Here is a 25,374-nt window from a genome sequence, read left to right as displayed (position 1 = left end):
CTCTTTGTTCATCTGTCAGGCCTTCTACGCTGAAGCCTCAGGTCTTCTGGAAAGACAAGTGTATGGAACAACATGGCGGCATTAGGAACTTTACACTGGCTCCTGGCGGACTATGACAGCTCTTCACAAACGAGCGAGGGCAGATGTTGGATGGAAAGGACCATAGCTGCTTATGAGGCATATCCCAGGAGGGTCACATTCAGCCAGGCCTGGATCTTTTAGCAACTGTTGCTCGCCCATCTGTCACTTGGAGACTCACATTTATGTGAAGTAAAAACTACAAATCCCAGAATTCAAAGAGGTTAAAAAGCAGAACTGGCTGAGGGTGACCATCAGGGCATGTTAGAAGCTACAAAGGAACCATGTAACTCGAGGGGATGGTGAGAGGGACGGTAAGTTTGGTTATAAAGACACTTGGAGACAAACGAAAGGCAATGCATTTTTGCCAGGTATTTTCTCCAGAAAATATAAATGATTTAGATTTCGGATTTGCAAATTTCGAATGGGAATGCAAATTTTTGTCATTAGTCTACTAGCAGTTACAACCACTTTCCCGGAGCAGAGCAAGCCATACTGTCCATTAGAGCTAAGCATATATGTGGTTCTATAGTTTCTTTTCAATGCGTCTATACTTACCCATTGACGAACCTAACACATGATGTCCACTACAGTCATGCCCATGCCTCTGGTGGTGTGGAGGGACTCGACACGTTTGTAAAATATAGCATTTCAAGGTCCCCACTGGTGCCCACAGTCAAGCAGCTGTATAAAGGGGAAACATTGTTTACATCACATTCAGTACACCGCGATGTTGTTACATCGCGGTCGTTACAACGAACGCGATGTAACCACGCGATGCCATTACAACGCAAGTCTTTACATCGACTTGCACTAGATGGCGTGCTAACATTACAAATAGTGTAGTTTACTATCCCAACACCTTCCCTACTGTTAAGTGGACTGGAGTTGGAATAGTAAATTACGCTTTTCTAATGTTAGCACGCCATCTAGCGCAAGTCGATGTAAAGACTTGCGTTGTAATGGCATAGCGTAGTAACATCGCAGTCATTGTAACGAATGCGATGTAACTGCACGCGTTGTAATGACTCGCGTTGTTACGTCATACATCCGTATAAAGAGGGTTAGGTTTGTGGGAATAAAGGAAATTCCAACTGTTTGGCTAAATTAAGGCAGCTTGGAAAATCTAGTGATATTCCAAATGTACCGCAGATAGATATCGGAAAAATATCACTATGTTATAAAAAAAAAGAAACATTCCATGTGATCCTCTACACACCACCATGCACCAGGCACCAGGCACCAGTGAAACAATTTTACCCAACTCAAGGTACAAGAAGATGTGACGGTGGAAATATTCACTGAGGAAGAGCTAATCTTGTTACTGTACTGTGTAGCATGGTAATGGCACTTTTATTGCACTTGCTACTCTGACTGGACGTTGCAGCGTCCTACAGCACGTAGCACTCTACTCTGGAAGCCAAGGTCGGTGGTTAATACAAGAGTTCTTGTTGGCTGTGCTATTAGCATTGTGCTCTCGAGGAACCCATTCCATGCATGTACACCAGTTTCATTCTATAGGTTAAATTAATCAGAGTTATCAAGGCTACTGGAGTACATGTATATGGTTGTTGGACTGAATAGATGAGCTACAGGAAATGTGGCACTTGTCGGTTGCAGCGATTTGGGTTCATTGGAGGAGAGGTTGTGATCCATGAAATGAGGCGTGGGCAATATGCAAAGTTACAATAGTACGCAGTAAGGCGGGTGTGCGCCGTAGAGCTCGGACAGAGGATGGAAGGTAAGTAACTGTTTTTGTTCTACTAAACCCTAAACGCAACCTTCTTCTATCATGAACACTGCATCAAACAAGAATAGAAACCTTTCAAAGCAACTCAGCAATCGGAGCCAGGTCGGTGTAGCTGGCAGGCCCTGAGACTACTATGTTCCCGAAAGACGTAAAAGAAAGCATAGCTGGCTGCATGGAAAAGACACTGTGCCTACTTATTTGCCCCTGACCTCGAGCGCCTCTGTAAGGCCTCCCTGATTGACACCCACATGCCTTGACGCATTCCTCGTAGCTTGCACTGCCCCTCCACGGTGGCAGCCACAGACAGGGCGAAGCATATGGCGTAAACATCAACTGAGATTGTCTTCCACTTTCTCTCGGCGTGTGCAGTGCGTTCAGAACTGGTCCCAGGGGCCCCCGTGACATTTCGGTGTCTGACCAGGGCGAGCTCGCCAGTTGTGGGGCGGCGTGCTGTGCTGAGGGGCCGCCTGGTAATAGCTCATGTGCGGATAGCCCGGTACGACATTTGCGTACATCTATTCTATGTGTCTGACCCAGATCCTGGGACAGGGTCGTCATAATGCATACGGTGGCCTGGGAGTTTCGAAAAATATGTACGGCCACATCTAAGTTCTGAAAATGTGCGACGACTGCAGACTGGATGGGATTTTTGGAACACGAGCGACTAAAAAGGAGGTAAGTTCACGTGTTGATTCTTTAAGTGCTCGATTCAGGCCACGCGGTTTGTGGTGTTTAGAAGAAGGACGCTTCCTTTACGCAGTGTGATCTCAGCGTTTTCACCATTCTCAATTGAATCACGCTAGCGGTCGGTCCTCGGCAGCCGCAGGCCCCTATACCCCGGCCCTTCTTACGTTTGCGTAGTCTGTACATTACTCCTGAATTTATTTGCAGTCTATTCACCAGCATGTATCAGTTTGGTTCCATCTGTCCCTACTTCTGAAGTGTGCGTCACTCGCTCTCTTCTTTATGTAGTAATTGTCGTTCTCATTGACGTAATACGTCATTATCATGCGTGTTTCTGTTAATACGCTGTTTGCTTCTCTTTTCTTTTTACCAAGTATTTTTCGGAATTATACAGACACTGCAGTCCATTTTATTCCCGCGCATAGAGGCGCCACTCGCACGGAGAAGACGGTGTCGGACTGGCCTATAAGTTCAAAAGTACTCTGATTTGAAATGGTGCGCCACATTTTTAGCTATCAATGATGGAGGCCTCGTTTATTTTGCTGCCCGGGTGTATTTCCTGTCCCAGTGCGACCTTGGGAGCAGATACAGAGGCCGACAGGGATTTGCACGCGATTAACACTCATGACGTAACATCCCAAATGATACACCATTTTGGCAGCAACCTGGAAATGGTGTTGCAATAGACACCGTTTGTGTTCTAAAAGGAAACACAGCAGTGCACGCAGAGGGAGGATAATATGTTTATTCCGGGGTTGTTTCAAATTAACGACAATAAATTGTTATTATAAATATAGCAGGACCACTGGACTTATACAATTATTCGGACGTGGCGTTTTGTGCATGATTATGAAATCTCCGCAGTTGTCACATAATTCACCATCTGCTGCATGCGTTGAAGGTGTCAACAAAAACAACAGTTTCAAGCTCAAAATGATACAAAAAGTCACTAAATGCAAGACAGCACAAGTAGGGCAGTGTTCTGCCTGACACCTTGCAGGAGTTGACTGGCTACCTTTCAGTTGATTGCTGCAGTGAGGGGAACAATGTAAAACTGATGAACAAACAGCAATGGGCTGAGAGGGATTGCGCCTGCATCATGAAACACATCCTTACATGTTTAAATGTAATTCAAGCAGGTTGCAAATAACTATTTTTTCCTTCTCATAAAAAAGTTTTCTTTTGCTCATCATGCATATTTCTGTTCCACTGGTGACACTGTTCTCTGAGCACCAGTTACTTCGAGAGGCCACCGAGAGCAGGGCACAAGTCCTAAAAAAAGAAGTGGGGGGACGCTGTCACCGGAAGTGACGTCACAACAGGAATCTCATGAAAAGAAGTGGGGGGGACGCTGTCACCGGAAGTGACGTCACAACAGGAATCTCATGAGTATTCATATGCCTTTAGATGACGGGGCATTTCACAGCACTGCTACCCCTGGTCTGTTCCTCGATGTCCTTTGCAACCCCCCCTCCCCCCCACTCCCCCGAGGGGGTGCCCCAGTTGCACAACGAAGTGCTCAAAAGTGCACAACATACAGAAGGACACACATTCCAAGCGTTAACCGCCAACGCCTGCTCGCTCCGCCTCCCAATCACTCCAGCCTGCACACACCACCGGTGTCTCTTAAAGTCTCCAATTACAAATATTAGCATATCTTTGGTAATTTACGGGAAACTTCCCTCCCACCCGGGCTCTCTGCTCACACAATGCTGTCCAGCTTTTGGGCAGGGGGGACGGCGTCCACCCGGAAAAACCTGGTAAAATAAGTGGGGGGACGCCGTCCACCCGCGTGGTACCCCGACTCGAGCCCTGACCGAGGGTATGGTAAAATCACATACTTTTTTCTGACTTTAAGGACTGATTCCTTCAATATCTTAGAATTCCACCTAGAAAGACAGGTACATTATTCATATGTAATGGGCGCAGAGTAAAACCCAAAACTTAAGACCAGTTCTAAAACATAACTGGAATATGCAGAAAAAAAAGGTACACCTTTTTATCATGAACAGAGTGAACTCGTAGCCTTGTTTTCTGCTAAGTTCAGTAACAATACTCAACAGAAAACAAGGCTACAGGTGCACACTTCCTGTGATTCGCTGGGGCATATTTACAAGGAGCTAACGTCGCTGCAGCATCATTTTTTTGATGCTGCTGCAGCTTTTTTTTGCGCCATGTTTACAAAGTGACGTTAGAGTCATTTAGCGTCACTTTTCACTGCTAGCGCCTTTTGTTTTTGCGCCAGATCCACTAGTGGCAGTTTTAGTGAATGACGTGCAAGATAGACGTTCCCCTACAACTGACGCAGCCGTATTTGAAAAGATTTTTAGGGCAGCGCTACTTTTGAAAAAAGGCTCTGAATCCCATTAGCAGCAGTTTTTTTTTACCCCTATGGAACGCAGGTGTAAAAATAAGTTTGGCAAGTTCACCTATGCAATGGATCTACAACTTTTGCAGCTCGGAGCACCAAGGAGACGTCCGCCACCGAAACCACCACCACAGAGGCAGCGCAGGAGAAGGGAGTGGACATACCACCAGAGGATTACCCTCATTGACCTCAGGGCGGAGGAGGTCATTGACCATTACGGCTCATGAGGGAGTCCATTGTCCACCTCCTGCACCAGACTGCACTAAGGCTGCAGACATCGCAACACTGCACCAATATACCTCTGCAGTCCAAACTACTGGCTGTTCTGCACATGCTGACGTCTGGAACTTTCCAACCCACCACAGCCAAAGTAGTAGGAGTATCCCAGCCATACTTCTCCAAATTTCTCCCCTCTATCCTGGATGCCATCATAAGCCTCACACCCCAGTACCTTTATCTCCCCAACACAACGCAGTAACACCAGGAAGACAACCAAGGCGTTTATGCCATTGCAGGATTTCCACATGTGTTGGGGGCAATGGACGGCACCCATGTGCAACTTGTGCCTCCAGTGGCAACATCACACATCCACCGCAAAAGGAAACACACCTATTTGATGCAAGTGCAGGCAATCGTGGACCATCTGGGCTTCTTCATGAATGCCCTTACAAAGTACCCTCGCAGTGCTCATGACTCGTTCATCTTCCGGCAATCCACCATCAATGAGCGCTTCCAGAATGGAATCTATGGGAATAACTTACTGGTTGGTAAGTACTTCTCAAGCACATGACAGACCACATGACAATCAATTATGTAGGAATACGTTGACATATCAGTCGGGTTGAATGAGAAAGCGAATATATAGTTGGTGTGGGCCTAAATACTTGCGCCATTCTACATGGCATATGTGCGACACAATCCTACAAGCCACACATGTCCAGACTACCTACACCACTGTGGGCCACATGTACAAGGGAACTGTGCTGATGGAGCATCACTTTTCTTGATGCTCTGGTGGAGCAGCTCCCCAAATCATATCAATGTTACCACGCAAAATCTGTCTCCATGACATTGCATGACCTCACAGGTAAGCATTTAAGCAAGCCACAGCAAAGTGCTGCATTAATTCACCCTACATTCAGGATGTGTACCATGGGCCTTGCGTTGGCCTTTCCCATGCAACACCAATGAAGATCTCACACATTTCCACACATCCTATGTTCAGAGACCCTGGGACAATGTACAAACAGTGTGCCTCCCAAAGGGAGGTCAAATGAGGGTACATAATTACATGTGTCTTTGTCATGTCCAATCACTATGTGTCCTGCATTTCGCAGGACACATAGGAGCCAATTGCATAAATTGCGTTTTTGGTGCTGCAATGTGTCCCTTAAAGAATGACGCCCTGTGAGGACACTAAGCTGACCTGTACCATTGTGCAAGGGAAGTAGGTGATGCCACTAGTCACCACCATGTGATGGTGCATATGAGAACAAACCGTGGATGTGCTGTATGTTAGGAAAAAGGCACAATCCACCCCTTCACTTTGGATGCAGGTCAGCACAGCCATATTATATCCATTGTTGCCCAGAGGCAACAGCTGCTAAATGAGGCCCTGTGTGTGCATTCAACAGCGTCTGCATTCAATAGTGTCAAAGACCCTCACAAATGCAACACCTTGTAAAATGGCGTGTCTAAACACCCTGTTGAAGCATGGCAATCCTTGTCTCTAGTCTGTGTGTCCACATGTAAATCCCATGGTCATGAGGCATGAAATATATCCCAGACCTGTGAAACTAAGAAATATTGTCATGTATAAACCTGTCCAGATCATGTCTACCATGCTTGTAGACACAACACAGTCCTGCCCTTTCCCTTTGACTTAGGGCAGCACAGCTAAAAGGCTTTCAGCCTGCCCTACGCCAACATATTATCAAAATGCCCCAGAGCCTTCCATTGGTGTCATGTTTAACCATAGATGCGCCAGCATCCTACCCTTCGGCCTGCAGACAGTGCCTCAAAGCGTTGGGACATAGCTGCCTGCACTGCATGACATTACATTGGTAAAATGTTGCAAAACAGTGGTGCACCAGTTCTTGTAAATATACCCCACACTATTTTGTTCTTGGAGTTAGAAGGGGCAGTATTCATAAACCAGTATTTCTTCAGCATCTATGCAAGATAAAAGCATTTGTTGGGCAATACCATTTTTACCAGCATCGGGTGAATATGTATACTGTTCTTTCTTCAGAAATGTTGGTATCATGCACAGCATTTGGAATCCGTTTTATAGCAATATGTTTTTCAAATGACTCAACAGCTAGATAACACTGTTACAGAACATGATACATAATTCCACATCATTTGTTTTTTCTTGCTGCATAATTTACTCAACAATGCCACATAATTTGGTCTCCGACTCTAGATGCCCATTATATGGTGTTTGCTACTTTTTAGTGTAATCAAGAACCATTGGTGCCACCATTGACACCGGTAGTAATCATTTTGTCGACTATTAGGAAGGATGATAGCCAGAGCCAAGGCCGCTGGGATTTGTGGCTGTGTAGCATGCAAGTTGCAAAGAGAATTCTACAGCATGTGCTCGAAGGCGCAACTATCTTACATATTTAATATCTGGGAAAATTGGTGACGACAGATCATAAATGTTCTTGGCTTGAAAAGTCGTAAGCATATGATGCTCCTATGACATCCTGTGATGTGACGTTGTTGCAATAATACTTCCTGTAGCATTATTTCCTGAGATAGGAATTCTTGCAGAACTATGTCTTGTAGCGCTAATGCTATGCTTCACACTGCCATTGTTTTAGTGCTGAAACATGTCTGCAATGCCTGTGCATAACTGTCTTTGATAGTGTAGCTTGCTCTTTAAACACGCTAGCTGCTAACTAAATTAGTTAATTTATTTTGAAGTTTGATGAAACACTGCTTGTTTCATTTCAGGTACATCAAAGTGCTTAAAAAAAAGATACAAAATTATTTAAAATAAAAAAAATGCACAGTGCCTGTATTGTAAAATACTGTAATTAAGATTTAAATGTGGTACTTAATTATAGCATGTTTAGTGCAAAGTCCATGCAATAACTTCTGAGATTTAAATCGCAGGTATCATTATTATAATTATAAACGGTTATACATTTTTTTGTGAATACTTGTAGAATGACTTCAAACATGTACATTTCAGAAAGTGTAATGAAATCTACCAGTTCAGCTTTTCACATACTTTACCCTGAAACTACAGAGTACGAGCTTCCACTTTGTAAGACTCTGCTTTAGAACGATTCACGCTAAGCTGGCGCGGCGGCCCTACGAAGGAAGTTATGTAAGAAAACCCTCCACACGCGTTCAGGGAATAAAAGTGTAGCCTAAACATACCCTTCTCGAGGGCACCTGTTCTGTGGGAAGGGCTGCACACAAGGGTCCCTTCATTGGCATGATGTGGTGTCAGGTGCCCGTGTCTTATCAAACAGCACACATGTTAAATGGACAAATGGTGGCCTTCAGGACACATACACAATAACAAATTAATGTGTTCAGTTTGATCGTTTAGCTCATTTGTGAACTTCTAAAACTGCCATGTAGAAGGTGCAATAACCAATTGGAATTTAAAGAAGAGGGAAAAACTAAGATTAGATTTAATCCTTCAAGAAGAAATTATCAATTACAGCCGGTGTTAATTACAGAGCTTAAAAAATGAAATCCTGGGTTCTAAGCGCTCTGTAAACAAACAGTATGTTTATTAACATTCCATTTAATAATGTGTAATATTGATTGAGGACTGACCAACATCTAAAACAACACCGTGTGAGCAGATAGAAAAGAAGAAGCCTTTAAGATTGCAATATTATTTAACCAGTAACATGAAACACTTCAAAATATTAATTGGTGTTTCAATGTAGAGTTACTAGCAATATTTTTATTGATAATGTTAGACAGATTTTGAACGCAGTACACATTTAAATTGCAATAGCATGTAATCTTCTCCTCTTTACTTTGGGGTTTGTTGAAGCAGCCTGACTGAGATAGTGTGCCGCATGCCACAGGGGCACTCGATGTAACGGCGCAGAAACCCTACACTTGATTGGCATCATTTTTCAGTCTCTTTTTGCGGTCCAAGGCCTGCTGTGGGTCAAGTAAAGAGCACCTACAGCTGTGACGCTCCAAATACAATACATCCAGTGAAAATAAGCCAACACCCTTACTTGTCATGGCCGTGTCTGCTGTACGACCTAGCGCGCTTAACAATATGAGTAGAAATGTTAGGTTGTTATATATTTTTTTGTTCAAAAGGTTTTTATTAGATTTTCAAAAAACAAAGCAAAGGAAAAAAAAACCAATTGCGATAAGGGATTATAACAAGATACATAATGTTCAGACAACATGTGCATAGTCCGATGACCATCTCTAGATTCTTACATGAGAAAGAAACAAAATGTAAAAACAATATACATAGCACTGCAATAATAATAAAAAATAGAAACATATAAAAGAAACAGGAATGGAGTTATACAGTGGTTCACTGAAGGTCTGCCCCCTTCCTCATGCTCTGAGCGGGTGTTGTCTCCTGGTCTTGGACATTAGGTTGTTATATATTACGTTGTGTTTTTGTTTTAGGTTTTAGTCTCTTTATCTTAAAAGGAGAACCACTCATAGAACAAAGCCGCAGAAACAACTCAATAGTATTTGTGAAATAATTGAATCTGCATATGCATGTATTATTTTAATCAATCAATCAATCAATCAATCAATCAATCAATCAATCAGGGGGTTTATAAAGCGTGCTACTCACCCGTGAGGGTCTCAAGGCGCTGGGGCGGGGTGCAGCTCTGGGTCAGTCGAAGAGCCAGGTCTTGAGTTTCTTCCTGAAGATGTTCAGAGTGGGGGAGCGTCTGATTTTGACTGGGAGCTCGTTCCAGGTCCTTGCTGTGATGTAGGAGAAGGCTCTACCACCTGCTCTGGTTCTGCGGATGCGTGGGGTATCTGCTAGGGCGAGGTCAGCAGAGCAGAGGTTCCTTTTGGGTACGTGGAAGGAGACTCTTTTGTTGAGGTATTTGGGTCAGATGTTGTGGAGGGATTTGTAGGTGTGGGTTAGTAGCTTGAAGGTTACCCTCTTCTCGATGGGGAGCCAGTGCAGGTCTCGTAGGTGTGGGGTCATGTGTTCATGTCGAGTGGTTCCGAGGATGAGTCTGGCTGTGGTGTTCTGGATGGTTTGAAGCCAGTATAGCAGGGTTTTGTTGATTCCGGCATAGAGGGCGTTGCCGTAGTCTAGCCTGCTTGTTAGTAGTGGGTGGCGGTCTTTCTGCATTCTTAGGGGTTCCACTTGAAGGTCTTTCGGAGGATGTAGAGGGAGTTGAAGCAGGTTGAGGCGACGGTGTTGATCTGGCGGATCATGGTGAGGGAGGAATCCAGGATGATGCGAAGGTTCCGGGTATGGTCCATTGGCGTGGGTGGGTTTTCGAGAGCAGGGGGCCACCAGGTGCTGTCCCACGCTGTGGGGAAGGGTCCAAGGACAAGGACCTTGGTCTTCCCCGAGTTCCACTATAGGCAGCTGTCATTCATCCAGGCTGCGACGTCTTTCATTCCTTCTTGGAAGCTGAGTCTGGTGTCTTCGGGGTTCTTCGTGAGAGAGAGGATAAGATTCGGAGGGAGATCTTGTGTGCGATGGCGAGTCCTCCTCCTGGGTGGTGGGGGCGGTCCTTTCTCTGGATCTTGTATCCGTCGGGGATGGCGGTGGCGATGTCGGGGGCAGAAGTGGCATTGTTCCATGTTTCTGTGAGGAAGGCGAAGTCTGGCGAGATGGTGTCGAGCAGGTCCCAGATCTCCGTGGCCTGTCTGTGGAGGGAGTCCACGTTGAGGAGGATTCGCGTCAGAGCTTTGGTGGTATGGGCGTCCGTTGAGGAGTCAGAGGGCGTGGGTAGGCGGTTGGTGGTGAAGGATTGTTGGCATTCTCTGCAGGAGAACTGGCCGAACGTGGTGTTCGGCATCGATCTCTGGCAGTTGGTGTTTCTTCCGGGTTTGAGTGCGAGGAGGTTGTCGTGGTTGTAGAGGAGGATGGCCGGAGAACTAGGGTCGCTGGTCGCGGTCGGGTTGGGTCGCGGACGGGTGCAGACGGGCTTGCCAGCGGCGTGCCAGTGGCGCGGCCGCCATTCAGTAGGGGAGGGGGGCGGAAAGCGCATCTGGGAGGAGGGAAAGCGGGAGGTGGGAAACCAGCAGCAGCGGGAGGCACAGGGGCAGCAGCGGGCACAGGCAATGTGGCAAAATTATGGAAAAAATACAGAGAGGGGGCAGAACGGGGTAGAGGCAGAAATGAGGCAGGACGGGTCAGAAAGGCAGAAAACGGGGCAGAGTGGGTCAGAAGGCAGATGGTAGAAAACGGGGCAGAACGGGTCAGAAGGCAGAACAGAGAACAGCAGGCATAAGAAGCAGAGGGAAGCGCACGGGAAGCAGAGGAAGGCAGAGAAGGCGCTTGAAGAGCAGAGCTGAGGGGGGAGAGCAGGTCTCTGACCAGGAGGCCGGGGGTCTTGCTCGCACTGCCTCGCAGCGGTTGCCATTAAGTAGATCCCTGGGAGGCGGGAAAGCGGGAGGCGGGAAACCAGCAGCGGCGGGGGGCACAGTGGTAGCAGCGGGCACGGGCAGAGTGGAAAAAGGATGGAAAAAATACAGAGAGGGGGCAGAACGGGGTAGAGGCAGAAGACATAAAATGGGGCAGAACGGGTCAGAAAGGCAGTAGGCAGAAAACGGGGCACAGCGGGTCAGAAGGCAGAAAATAGGTCAGAACGGGTCAAAAGGCAGAACAGAGAACAGCAGGCAGAAGAAGCAGAGAGAGGCGCACGGGCAGCAGAGTAAGGCAGAGAAGGTGCTTGAACAGTGGAGCTGCGGGGGGAGAGCAGGTCTCTGACCTACTTGTTTATATGCCCATAAACAGAAATAGTAAAAACAAAAAAAATACAAGACAACATTAGTAAAGACACCTAGAAACCTGTAGGTGATTGGGCGCGATATAAATCCAATATAACAACAACAACAATAACAACAATAACATTTCCAGTCATATTGATAGTAGAATGTATTTGGCCTAAGATAATAAAGTATGGCACTAAACTGCAGTAAATAGTGTTTTTCTAATTCTGGAAGTTATTCCCTTAAAGGCTGTATGGTCGTTAGGCAACTCACAACATACCCTCATTTGTTCTTCAGTTCTTGGAAGGGGAAAATCAGTGTGAATATCTTGTTTTGTTGATTGCTTCTGTTATTCCCTATCCCAACTGCTTCTCCTAATGCAAATTCAGAGCCTTTTGGAAAACAGACTAGGCATTAATATTTGAAAAACTGGCGAGTATTTTGTGTGTTTGTCGCGGCAAACGCATTGAGAGGCGGGGGAGGGGGTGCTGTTGCCGCCCGAGACGGCAGGTGATGGGGGCACCGCCCCCAAAACCCATGCCGCAGGGGGCAGATCCCCCAACCCAAAGCCCCCCCCCCCCCCGCCGCAGCTACGCCACTGAGGGTTGCAGAGTAGTTTAAAGGGCTTACGAGAAACCAGTGGCAGAAAATTAGGCCCCGTCGACAGATGCAGCAGTTTGACTCTACTGCTACACGTATCACAGAGAGCATGGAGCATGTTTTTTTTTTTTAAATGATACACTCTCAGTTAGGTAACCACCAAAATAACATTTTGATCTACTAGCGTACACCTGAAGTGGTGTCAGAGATAGATTTTCAAGGTCCTACCACTGGAATGGAATATCACTTCCATTGGATCAACCCAAATCCATTTCTCCTTCAGAAACTCTTCGGCTTTCATCTACCGCTGCACAGGCTCACTCATGCTACAAAGCTGCCTCACTCTGTGGTGGTGTGCGTACGTTACAAAGTAACGTCTGCAGAGTTAAGCATTAAGTTAAACAAACTGCTCACACATGTTCTTATGATGTTGGGTGTCACGTTTGAATAGACGTACAAAATCTAGAATACAGAATTCTGTAACAGTTAACACGAAGCAGGAAGTGGCGGGATTGTGGATGTCTTTCCAAATTCAAAATAATCCCTTTATGATATCCAACACTGTCATATTTGTCCAGGCAATAGGAAAATGCTCCCCAAAACTCAGAATTAGGGATGGCTTGCCCCATTTTGATGGTGGCTTCACACAACATATGTTCCTGTCAGGTCTGCCTATCCTGACTGCGCCATTTTAGAAGCAAACTCAGCAGTTAGATGAAGAAACACCCTCTCAAGTCTCCTGTTTTCACAAATTGGTGTTTCTTTTCAGGTGTCGCCTGACTCAGCGCATGCGCTGGTCTGGCGAGACTTTTTGAGAGGGCTCCAAAAAGTGCTACCAGGCCAGCCTAGAACTACAGCGCATGTGTGCGGGTGCACCGCCGCGCTTGACCGCAATTACTTTCACTTTCGCTGCTTTGATGTTTGATCGCGATTGCGATCACTTTCGCGGCCGCATAGACCGACAAACTAGTAATTAGCCCCTAAGAAGTCTCTATCACTTTGACTTCTTAAAGAAAACGTATTAGAATGAGAGGGGTTTATTAATAATATTTTGTATGCAATTTCATCAATAAAAATGTCAATGGTAGCCATTAAATGTATAAATACCCTGCAACATACATACTCCTGGATGCTTCCATTTCCCCAGAAAGATTTTGCAACAATTGCGCAACATACTAGAAACTCAAAACAAATCAAACAGGAGGAAATGTGTTTTTCTGTACCTAGTAATTACTTGCCTCCCTTTAATATCTCATTAGACAGGTCACTCGATGGGAGTTATGGATTCTGCAATGGCGTGCTTGGAATTCTTTCCCATAGATCTTCACTGGAGTAAGCCTACTACTAATAGCTTGGGGATTACATTAATGACTGGGTTCACCATGTGTCCATATATATAGTAAATATCATGTGGTGTATGTTGACCATCTCCGAGCAAGCAAATGGCACCTGCTGTGTGATTCCCTAATTTTAGTCATGTGTGGCCTATGGTGTGTCTGGTATATTCTTGAATTTTCATTTCTGTCCATGTATTTCAACAAATGGAGATTATATTAAAATCATTAAATAACGAGCATTTGCAAAGCTAATTGGTCTGGGTTTAATATGCTATTGCATGCAGCATTAGCAAATGTAAGCAATACACATGGGATGAAGCCAGAAGGAATAGACAGTGTGGGCAATTGTAAAGTAGTTTCTAATGCATTTCAATATAAGCACTCAGGTAGAGGTGGAAAGATACACTAAAACAGCCAGTAGCATTAGGTGACTGATGAATACTTCACTGGGCTTAGCCAAGACTTGATTGACAGTGTTTAAAGCCAATGGCTGAAAGAGGCTGATGAAAGAAAGCCAATGATTGAAAGGCGAACACCCAAAGCAATATACCTAGCTGCGCTGTCAAGATCCAGACCTAGAAAATTAACTCCACTGTGAATGGTCAGGGCAGATCAGTGCGTTGGAGAGTGACTTCTGAGGAGGACTTTCAGTTACTTATGCAGCATTTGATAGCCAGGAACCAGTTAGTCTACGACAAGGAGTGAATGATAGTTTATTGTTCAATTAGTTATTACACAGTAGTCCATGTATCAGCTAGTCCTATATTAATTGAGACTGTCAATTTGGGGCAGGTCTCAGGGGATGAAAAGAAGTGGTTAGGTGGCCAGAGATCCACATTACCAGTAATTATAGGCTAGTCTACACTAAATGTGAGATGGGTATTTACTATAAAGTACCACGTAAAATTCTTTTTTAGGTCTCGCCTGGCGATGCAGCGCGAAGTGCGGTTGCTAGCGAGATCTATTGTTACTGACTTGCTTCGGAAGGGAGACAGGAGAAGGGCACGCGCAGGGGCGACTGGAGGTTGTGTACGCGCCTGTGAACGCATACGACGGCGTTACTTCCACTTTCCCTTCCCCCCGTCGGCTCCACGGAGACAGCTTTTTTAATTGGTCTCTGTAATATGAAGACCATAACTCAGTGCCTACAAGTCTTAAGTACTGCCAGCACATTCCCGTACCTACATGTCAAACATATACAAAGTACGCCTCAATGGCTGCTGAAAGTGTCAAACGTAACAGAGTCAATGGCCGAGGCTATGGTAGCTTCCACCACTTGCTAGTGCCTCCTGTTGCCGGGTCGTCAACGCGCACCGAAGTAAGTGCTTGTCTCTGGTAATCACAGCACACCTTGACATTATTCATAAGTACCCACAACACCCCTGATCAGTAGCAGTACTTCTGGGGTTCTTACCTCCGAGTCCTCTTTAAACCGCGGCAGGGGTGGAAACTCAAGCTTCATATTCTCCATGTCCCCGAGCCTAGCTGGTGCGCAGGGTGGAAGAAAGGCGTCTGGGTTCGGCGGAGCGGTTATTTCGGTAATGCAGGTGACGGTTCCTTGTGATCCAGCGCAAGAGCAGCTAGCAATTCTAATTCAGCCGCCATGCTGCTCCTATTCAACAGGCGGGCACGCGCGGCCGCGCGCTTCCGGCTCCAGGAACTTGTGCTTCTGGGCCAGCATCGCCAGAGACACAGGAGGGTGGATCTCGAGGGCAGTGCGCGGAGGCCGCGTAATCTCTTCTCTAGGTGCACTCCCGGACTCCCTGTCCGAGGCTTCAGTGAAACTGCGAACCTCCAGCACTTGCGAACGGCATGACGTACGCTGCACTCAGGCTGTTGGGTCCTTGTACCGCACCACAAGCTGATTGTTAAGGACTTCCTGTCCGGTGTTTCACGCCTGGGATCGCCCATGTAGAGCGGTGCTGCAAACTGCAGAGTGGGGTTGCGTGCCGTGCACTATTTCAGCGCAGAATGCGGCGTCAGATGTTGCTCCTCTGGAGTTACACATCTCACAGCGGGAAGAAAGTTGCACTAGAACATTTCAAGCAAACGCACGAGGTTACTGTCCTCAAAACAGTCCAGAAAATATTTGATATTTGAATTTTAGAAATCTAAAGTCTAACTTGTGGGGAAAGATATGATCCACTGACTTACATCACCACTTTGAGATACAGCTGTTCTAATTCTAGTGCTGCCACTTTTTAAAAACCTGAAAATCCGAGTGGATCCCCAAATCGACTAACCCTTTTCCAAATCAAACATTTTTAAGAAGCAATGGCAAAGCCAATAGGTGTGGAATTCATATCTGCTGAAATTATTATCTTGTGGTCTAGGATACACTGCAGGTTGTATTACAAGCCACCCTTTAATCTGACACCTGGGTAACCATGCAAACTACAGTATTTGTGCTTTTGCACTACCCGCTATCTCCCAAGCGTTTTTCTACTTTCCCACTAGAGTTTTCTATCCATCTACTGTGCTTAATGCTGTGATTTACATCTTGACTGGGCAGATAGCCCAGCCAGTTATTAGGCTGCAGCCGAAAACTGTATGTGATGTGTAAGTTACACAGGCAGCCAGTTTATCAACCTTCAAAGGTCGGTAAAGTAAACCTAATGAAATAACCTTGTGTGTGGTGAATAATAATAAAGCAACAGAGAACTAAAGAAAGATTCCATGTCTCCACGTTTGGGAGAGCAAAAAAACACTACCGCAAGGTTTGTCACCACCAATATAGTGTGCCCCTTATTATTACTGTCCTAGCTCTGCATTTATGCTGTTTTACTCACTTTTAATAGTTTACAAACCTCGTGCAATCACCTAGAAATCGCATTGCTCCTTCATGAAGCCTACATCGGGGTCCAAGCAGGGTCAGACTGGGACAGTGAATAGGCCTGGGCACCAAAATAACAAGCATTGAAAATGCAATAGGTCTCGCCTTTGATTAAGTTAAAGCCATTTGCTTTGCTAATGGTATTGTATAGCAACGCAAATGGCTTTAACTTAATGAAAGGCGAGACCTATTGCATTTTTAATGCTTGTTTTGTATTCCTACAACGATGTGATGCTGCAGCCGAGCCCTCTCCATTCTTCACTGTGCCGCTGCGCATGAATGGATGTCAGTGTGTGGCCTTTTATCCTGCCTTGTTGTGGGTGATTAGTGATATGAGGTCTAGCCAGCTTTATTACTTTGCTATGGCTTTTGCATAGTGCATATTATTTTGAAATTAATTCGACATACTGGAAAAGAGTTGAGATGAAGGCAGGTTTTGTATGATCATGTTTTCAGGTCTGACCTTATAACAGGTTTAGCTGTTTCACCATCATAATAAAAATAAATAAATGGTGTCAGCCCTCTTCAAGCATTGGTCTTTTCAGCTGTTTTGCTTTTACCACTGTCGCACACACCAAGAGGCAATTGGTAAGCACAATTCAACCACTGGTTCTCTTACACTGTGAGTGTCAGCGTTTTGCATAGCCACAAGGGCTCATCTGTCAAAAAGAAGTTTTCTTCAAAGCCTGATCTGGTGGGTAAATGCTTTGCTTTGTCAATGTTATTATTCTTTTGATTGTTGTTCCTTTTTTAGGCCTCTTTGTGTGTTTAAATTATGTCTTCATGGAGCAATAATTCAAAAACAATAGTTAAAAAAATGTTTTAACACTGATTGAAATCATATTTTCTTGTGATGTGTGTCAAAACAAAATGCCTTTTCTATACCTACTCCAAGTACACCTGCATGCTAGGAAGCACCTGTAATCTTTTATTAAAATTGTACGTAATTCGTATTCCTTTTTAAAATTTTACATTTGTATTTCTAGCATGTGAATGCAATTTTTAGATGGTGACATGCTTTATATTTTTTCATTTTTGTGGCATATGCTTGCAGTCAGCTTGCCATGGCCTGATCTATTTATTGGCTTTTCAAAGCTTGATTTTCAGCTTTCAGCTGACCCTCAGTCTGCCTGACTTTGTAGTTGTTTCTGGCACTGGGTAATGCTCCCATTAGTTTCACTTAGTAGAAAAATATTTCTGAGCCTGGACATTTGATAATTAGTTTTTCCAGCTACTTGTTTATTTGGGACATTAAAGTGTTGAAAAAATCTGGCTCACTTTTTTTCTTTCTCTGCTGCACTTGGGCCGTGTAAGGGATGACTGAATGATAGTTCACTTTTCATCTTTTTGTGCTGTATGCGAGGCCGTGAGGGCAATGGGCGAGTTAAAAAAATGGGAGCTCACTTTGTATCTTTTTGTGTTGTACGTTGGGATGACCTCTATACCGATGGCCATTGAAAAGTGTTGGGACCACTGTCAACTCTTCCCACTTCCATGGCCTCCATTTTGACACATTGCAAGAACTTCAGATTAGGTATTAAATACCGCAGAATGATCATGATGACCTCTGTGGGGTTAGTGATGATGTGCTATCCTTCAGTTAAAGAAGTGATGTTTGAGTTCTATTTTGGAAATGCTAGATTGTGGGAGTCTGTTCTAGATAGGGGGTGCCAGGAAAAAAGTGGCCTACATTGTGAGGAGGAGTGGGGGAATTTAAAGCAGGTCAGGTTTTGTGGTGTTTGTGATGGAAATGGAGAACCAGGGTGGTAACATGAAATGGCTGTCACAAGAAAAAGCTGGGGGGAAGTCCCCGGACAGAGAAGGCTGTGTAAGACAGCTATGTGGTGATTTTAGAAGATATTGAGGGTGGGATGGCAAAGTTGAGTGTTTTTTCCAGAGGTTGGGAGGAGTACAGTGGACCCCTAGGAGGAGACTGTTGCCAAAAGACCAGCTTGTTGAGGACTGTGCCAGTGCACTGACCCAGGTTTGTTAAAGTTGAAGTTTAGACAGATGTGGCCAATTTCGCTGATTGGTAGTGGGCAAAGGCAGTGGTCTGTGTGATGGAATTGGAAATCTGCATTTTTCCATCAACATTTTTTTTTTTAAAGGTTTTGGTCTTCGGGGATTTTATGTGTTTTTATGGTTCCGTTTTCTTCAACCAGATGAAAATGGCATTTCTTTTGAAAGCCTTAGTGCCAACTGGCACATAATAGTATCTCTGAAAGGTCAAGTATTTCAATAAAGGATCACAAACAGAAGGAAAAGCCCACAAAGGAAAAACACCTATGTGACAGCCTTATGAATCTTGTTTGAAGATTAGCAGTGAATAAAATCGCAAAGCACCAAACTCCCCTTCAAAAATACCAAGGAGGAAAGATTCAGGCTAAATTCCAGAAGTAGAATCCAGCTGAACGTTCCAGTTGCAAAAAAAGTAGGAGAAATTTGCAAGCAAGGGAACGAAAAACATGATGATAAATAAGTGAAGAAAGGGGTTGTGATACATCCTTCACATTTAAATGGTTCTAACCGGTACTGAAAACAGAGGAAAAAGACCTTATTTCACCTTGGAATGGGACACTCAGATAACATCCTATGGATAGACCTCCATCTTGGAAAGAGCATATTATATTGTTTGACCATGCCCATATTTTGGAAATCATTGAGTTTGCTTGACATGCAAAGAAAAGACCTAGGTTGGACATCTTTCGCTCAGCACTGTTTTTTCTCGATGCTGCTGCCACCATTCTTGCCATGTACTCCAGACAGCTCACGAAACGTCCCCCTGGACAGCCTGTGGAGACAATGCGGTGATTCCGGCTGCACAGGCACTAAGCCATGCGCTGAGTGAGGCATCTCAGAATGTGCTACCCAAAATGCGAACAATGCTTCTCCATCTTCACCTCGCAAGGGATTCCAGTAAGCTTTCTTCTCAATTCTTGGCAAAAATGCAACTGATTTCATGATGGGCTTGTTTAAGATATCTAGCTTCTGTTTCTTTTTAACCTTGTGGTTGTTTACTTTCTTCCCCTTTCTATCGTTCAGTGCTGATCCTAGTATTTATCTTACTTGTAAGCACTGACAAACTTGAAAGAATAGAGTACTGCTGTGTAGGGAAACCGCTTCATTTGCCCAGTGTCAGAGAACAAGTACAACCATTGGCAAATTCCAATCCGTCTCTCATACCGTTACAAACAAACTAGAACATTTGACATTGCCAATGCTTATTTATAGTACTGGGTAGAGTTTTGTAGTGACAACTAGGTCGCAGTAAAAGGCAGGAAACTGATGTTTTAAACGTGGACCTGTTTACAAAGCTGTGTTCGTAGAAGAAAGAATGATAAATCGACTCACGGCATAACCATACTCTCCTGTGGATGAATCAAACACAAAAATGGAGGAATGCAACTAATGGAAGCATGGCAACTGAGACTGAGGCAAACACCATCCAATCTTGAGCAAGGATTGGCTCTGTGGAGTATGGTATACCATGTTATCGCTTGACGACAGCTGTATCTGGCTGTTAGTGCGACCACAATAAAAAGTAAGATCAGGTTTAGAATCTATTTCTTTTTGCTTAACAGTGAATAACTGAATGAATAGATTACGTTTTACTGAAGTGTTTTTAGTACATAAATTACTTTTATTACTGGACATAATGGTATTCTACCTGAATACTGTGTTTTAAATTTTGTCCTTCAAAAATATTGTAGCCAGAAAATTGACTACCACAACATTATTATTGTTATTATTAAGGAGTTTGTAAAGCACACAACAACCCCGACGGTAGATGACAGGCGAGAAAAAAAAGAAAACTAGGTGCTGGTGAAAACAAGGTTTTCAGGGCACGCCGAAAGGTTCGTTCTGACTCCGATAAGCGGATGGAGAGTGGCGGGGCATTCCAAAGTTTAGAGGTTCTAACCGCGAAGGCTCTGCCACCCGTCATGGCCTTATGAAAGCCAGGGATAGCAAGGAGACACTGGTGGTTAGATCTCATTAGATCACACTGTGAAGGTAAGTACATATAGTTACTATACTATGCTTTACTTCACTTTTATGTACCTTGAAGATATAAATATTGTCGTGATTTGTTGATGTGTCATTAACAATAGTAAATCTACATTTTACATTTGTATTGGTAGCTTGTGAATGTCATTTTTAGGTGGTGACACGTTTTGTATTTTTTTTTATAACACTTTATTCATACATTTAACTTGGTACAGTGGAGGTCGGCATTGCGGATTCACTATTTTAGTAGGACAATATTTTTGTACTCGATATTCTGACATACAACCGACTTCACAACAAATGTTGTTAGGTTACAAAACCATCAGACTTAGGCGATCATGCTGTGGTTTTCAACAGCAGCCGTAATTTGGAAGCACGCAGCACTTCCTGTTTATGTGTCTGCTGTTTCTGTGTGGCTAATGGATCCAATTTAGACTTCTCATCGCTCTCATAGCAGACATCTCTCTGCTAATCCACCGCACAGATCCTTCACCGCGACAGACATCTGAACAACTACAAAGCTCACGTGGAAGGCATTCACAACGCTCACAGCCGTGGACCTGGGCCAGAGAAGTTAAATACAACTGGCCGCACTTAAAAAAGCACGACAGAGGTCTGTTGCATTCGATGTGCACGGAAATGCAACTCTGAACCAGACGCTGTCATAACATTAATATTAGCAGTGTGCCTGGAGTCTCATGTCCGAGGGAGTCATTCGACTGTTCTGAGAGTTTGGAGTCAAAGCTGGACGGACACAGGAGCAGAATATTCTAACCATGTGGGAGTCAGCACACAATTAGGTCGGTGCAGATCAAAGTTGTTCTTTACAGTTTCAAAAAATGTGAACAGTTTAATAATAATGTGTGGAGTTTAAAGTGTTTTAGGAACCACAAGTTATCACTCTCCAAGCATGGTGAATACATTCTACATTACTACTTGGCAAAAAATATCCGTGGACATTTTTTAAACAAATATGCAAAAAATTTTGTGCTAAGATTTACAAACATTGTTTGCGTTCAGGAGCATGTATTTTACTTAGTGCAGAAGTAGTACATTTAGGATTCTGATGTGCTCCCTTATGTCACAAAGCAGAGATGGGCAGTTTGCACATTAGCTGGTTTGTGAGCGGGTATGCAGTTTGTGGGGCGACCTATGTGTTAATAGTCGTACTGCAAATTATACAATCGCAGGTGACTGAAAAAACCTCCGGCTTAATGCATATTAAGTAGGCAGGTTGCAATTTGTAATCCCCTAAAGATTGGCCGTAAATGCAGGCATAGTGGCTTGCAGGGGAGGAAGGACCTCCATCACTGCATTCCAAAACATGAAGGGGCAGATTTACAAACCCCTTGCGCCACTTTTGCGTCACTTTTCACATGGGAAAAGTGACGCAAAAGTGGCGCAAGGGGCTTGTAAATCTGCCCCGCAGTTTTTAATGCAGCATGTGTACTATAAAGGAACAGGTGGTGGTTATTAGAAAGTTATTTACATTTGTTGCCCCCCTCGGCTCGTCTCTGTTGCCCACAAAGCCGCCTGACACAGTTCCTTAAGCGTATCAGATACCCATCCTCTGAAGTGTCTGTATATGGTTGATGGTTTGCGACCGCAATCATGGTTGTAAACTAGTGGCGTAGCTAGGCCTTATGCCGCACGTGGCGGCTTCTGCGTTTGACGCCCACAGCGGGTGAATGGAAGAGCGGGTGGTGGGTGCTGGTGCTTCCTGTGGCCTCCACCCCCAAAGCTTTTGCCGCCCCCCCCCCCCTTGATACGCCACTGTACAAACTATTGATACATGCCATTGTGAATTATAATAACTAGGAGAGGAGGGACATGCCATGCCCGTTCTAATTGGTGAAAGGATGTGGCGCAGCAGCCAACGCTGTCGACTTGGGAGCTGGGGATCCAGGTTCGAGTCTTGGCGTTGACGCAACATCCTGTGATTCTGGGCAAATCACTTAATCTCCCCGTGCCCATGGACAGCGCCTGGATACCCTTAACAGTGATAAGCTGCGCTATTTAAATCTACAAACCTGAACTTAACTTCTTATTGCGAGTTGTTGTGAATCACGAAACTCCATTTGCGAGTTGAAAGGGCTATTACAATTTGTAGAAGGGGTTTTGGACATTTCAAAACACTCTTTTGCAGTTGTAAACCGTGTTCTTTTGTGACCCAGAGGGATTGCACCTGCAAAACTGTTTGTATACCGGGCTGTTAGTTACTTATATTTTAACTTTGCTGTGGCATGCAATTTCTGCAAATCTTTAGGTTTAAAAGCAGGGAAAAAGCACATTCTATGCCATGGACCAAGTGAACGTTTCTGTTTATATAGACCTAGAACCTTAATCCCTTGAACTCCCAATAAATGTGGTTCTTAACATGCTAGTGTGGTATCCACACCCTTGGCAGCTTTTTCTATGTCACCAGACCAATGAAATAATTATATTCGCGCCCCACAAAAAGTCCCTTGTGTCGAGTAGTGCTTATGGAAATGCCGGAGTGAAGTGTGAGGAACAGGAAAAAGTTATGTTTTTAAAATTATATTTAGCAAAATGGTGAAAATTGGTATTGCTTCTTACTGCCTAGAGTATGCATGACGCAGCACATGCCTGACCTAATTTAGACATAGATTCCTATCTCCACGTTTTGGTGCTCTTCAATTGAACATCAGTTTATTTCACTGTGGGAACGAGTTGTGCCACTGAGCCCCAAGGTTTCCAGGGAGGTGTGGGCTGTGGGGTGGGGTGGACCAGGCCAAAAGAACACAACACTGGGGAGCCTGGTCTGGTACGGGGTGGGCGGGAGAAGCAGTATGGCTTCCTGGAAGGGCCAATGTTCTCTCATCCCTTGTGCCTGTGGGGCTTGTCCCAGTGGTGAGTGGCCAGGGATGGAATTGGGCAGTAATGCCAGTGGCGAGAGTTGGCAGCTGTATCATTGGTTCGGATGTTGCTGAGACCCCCTGCGGCCACAGCAGCTCATGTCTGCCTGTTGCCCTGCTCCCCGGGCCCCCTTTAAATCCTTTGCAGTGTCCATGTCTTTGATGTACGTCCTGCACCCCCCTGGTGCTGCACAGGCCACACATAGTATGCCAAGTTTTAGTAGGACCTTAGAGGTCACCCCCCCAACCATGTGTGAGTGAGTGGAAAGGGACTGTGAGTGGAGATGGTGTGGGCAGGGAGTTTGTATCAGTGGAGTAAGTGTGGAGGACCCATTGAGAGTAACAGAGAAAAGGTGGAGAGGTTAAGCGTGGCTGATGGATCAGCGGCAGAAGTGGAAAGGAGCGGTGTGAATGTCAGGGTTATTCAAAAGCATGAGTGGGTTCCTGTCCGGCACTGTTAGAGCAGGTAAAGGTATTTCTTCTATACTTACACACTTTTAGGGAGGATTCCAGTGTGCCTTTCCCTGTATGGTCAAGTCAGACTTTACCTCGCTTTAAACACTGACTGAGCTGTGATTATGAAGCTTTAAGATAGTACTTTAAGATGACTGCTGTTTTCTATAGCAGGATAGCACATCATGCTTACATTCACCATGCTTCATTATCCTATTAAAACACGTCACAGACTTTTTCTCTATTGATAAATTGATGGAGCATTATCAATTTTTTAAACAGTTACAATGATTTGATTAATTTGTTTTAAGCTAGAAATAACTAAAGTTATCCTCTTTCCTTGTCAAATGTTCTTGACGTAGTGTTATAATCTGTAAACGTGTTTGGAAGGAGTGTCCTGCCATTCGATCACTCTGAGCTGATGTCTCTTGTCCTTCTGTGCGTCAGAACACCTAGGAGTCATATCCTATAAATACAAACATTCCTCCTAGTACCTGTTCTGTGTCAGTGCTATAGTAACGTCTAATCTCTAAGATAACCGCCTGGCATGTATTCTATTTTTAGGAAGAATTGTTGAAAAAAACTGGTGGAACCCCTCCTCTTTAAGATGTAAACAACTAGGTTTGGTCATTGGAGTCTTAGGCTCGAGTCGTGTTTCCAGACCTCTCCATGTGGTCTTTGCCCGGTCACTATATCTCTCAATGCAGGCGTTAAATAAGATGTGACGCGTCTGTACTTAGCACCCGGCTCTGCAGTCATATGGTTTACTTAGGAAAGAAAGGTCAGCAGCCATATAGAATCATGGCCCAGTGCTTCATTGGAGACACCCCCCCCCCCCTCGCCCCCACCCACTCATGTGGCAGTAATGTACAGAGCTCAGAGCCCCACACACCACCCACAGACCTCTATAGAATAACATATTCTATGACAGTTCAAATAGTTTTTAAGAACCATTAACAACATTTGCACATTAGTCCTCCATTTAGGAACGTCTATCGTGCACATTTTACTGCTGCCTTTCTGAAACGACATCACCCATAATATTTTCTCTTTCATTTTTCTGTTACACATACAGATGATGCCTGTTTTTTCAAAGAGTAAGCCTACGTGTTTACAAAATAACTCCAAGAAAATATTTAAAACAGTGATGGAAAAACAGCTTGAAATATATGGAGCTCCCTAGCTAGCCATGACCAACAAATATGAGGCAGACTACAGGGGCGAAGCACGGGACCCTGCAGCCCATGCAGTGCAGGGGGACCCCAACCCTTCAGATGGGCCCCATTCTACCCAAGGTCAATGAATATCTGTAAAATATGTGAAACACAGGGACCTCCTTCACATTGTGCAGGGTCGCCCCATGATTTTACTCTATGCCACTGGCAGAGTGCTAGGAGAATACAGGCAGGGTGAGTAAAGAGCTTTGAGTCAAAGAAACTAGTAGTGACTGCATGAGATCACCAATAAGGCAG

General features: G+C 44.7%; 1 protein-coding gene across 2 annotated transcripts in view; it reads left to right on the top strand.

Annotated features, from left to right (window-relative positions):
* RBM20 (RNA binding motif protein 20) overlaps positions 1 to 25,374 on the top strand; it is a 422,608-nt gene that overhangs the window by 225,040 nt on the left and 172,194 nt on the right. Inside the window, exon 1 of one of the 2 annotated variants that reach the window (XM_085603429.1) lies at positions 2,209 to 2,503. The exons of the other annotated variant lie outside the window; for it this stretch is intronic. Coding sequence (XP_085459555.1) covers positions 2,469 to 2,503 — 35 coding nt within the window. The 5' untranslated portion in view covers positions 2,209 to 2,468. Of the gene's footprint in view, positions 1 to 2,208; positions 2,504 to 25,374 lie in introns of those variants that run through there. 2 annotated transcript variants of the gene reach the window in all.

This window comes from Triturus cristatus, chromosome 1_2 (assembly GCF_964204655.1).
Source record: "Triturus cristatus chromosome 1_2, aTriCri1.1, whole genome shotgun sequence".
Taxonomy (NCBI): domain Eukaryota; kingdom Metazoa; phylum Chordata; class Amphibia; order Caudata; family Salamandridae; genus Triturus; species Triturus cristatus.
The sequence above is the reverse complement of the archived record's forward strand: the minus strand, read 5'-3'. Positions and strand labels throughout refer to the sequence as shown.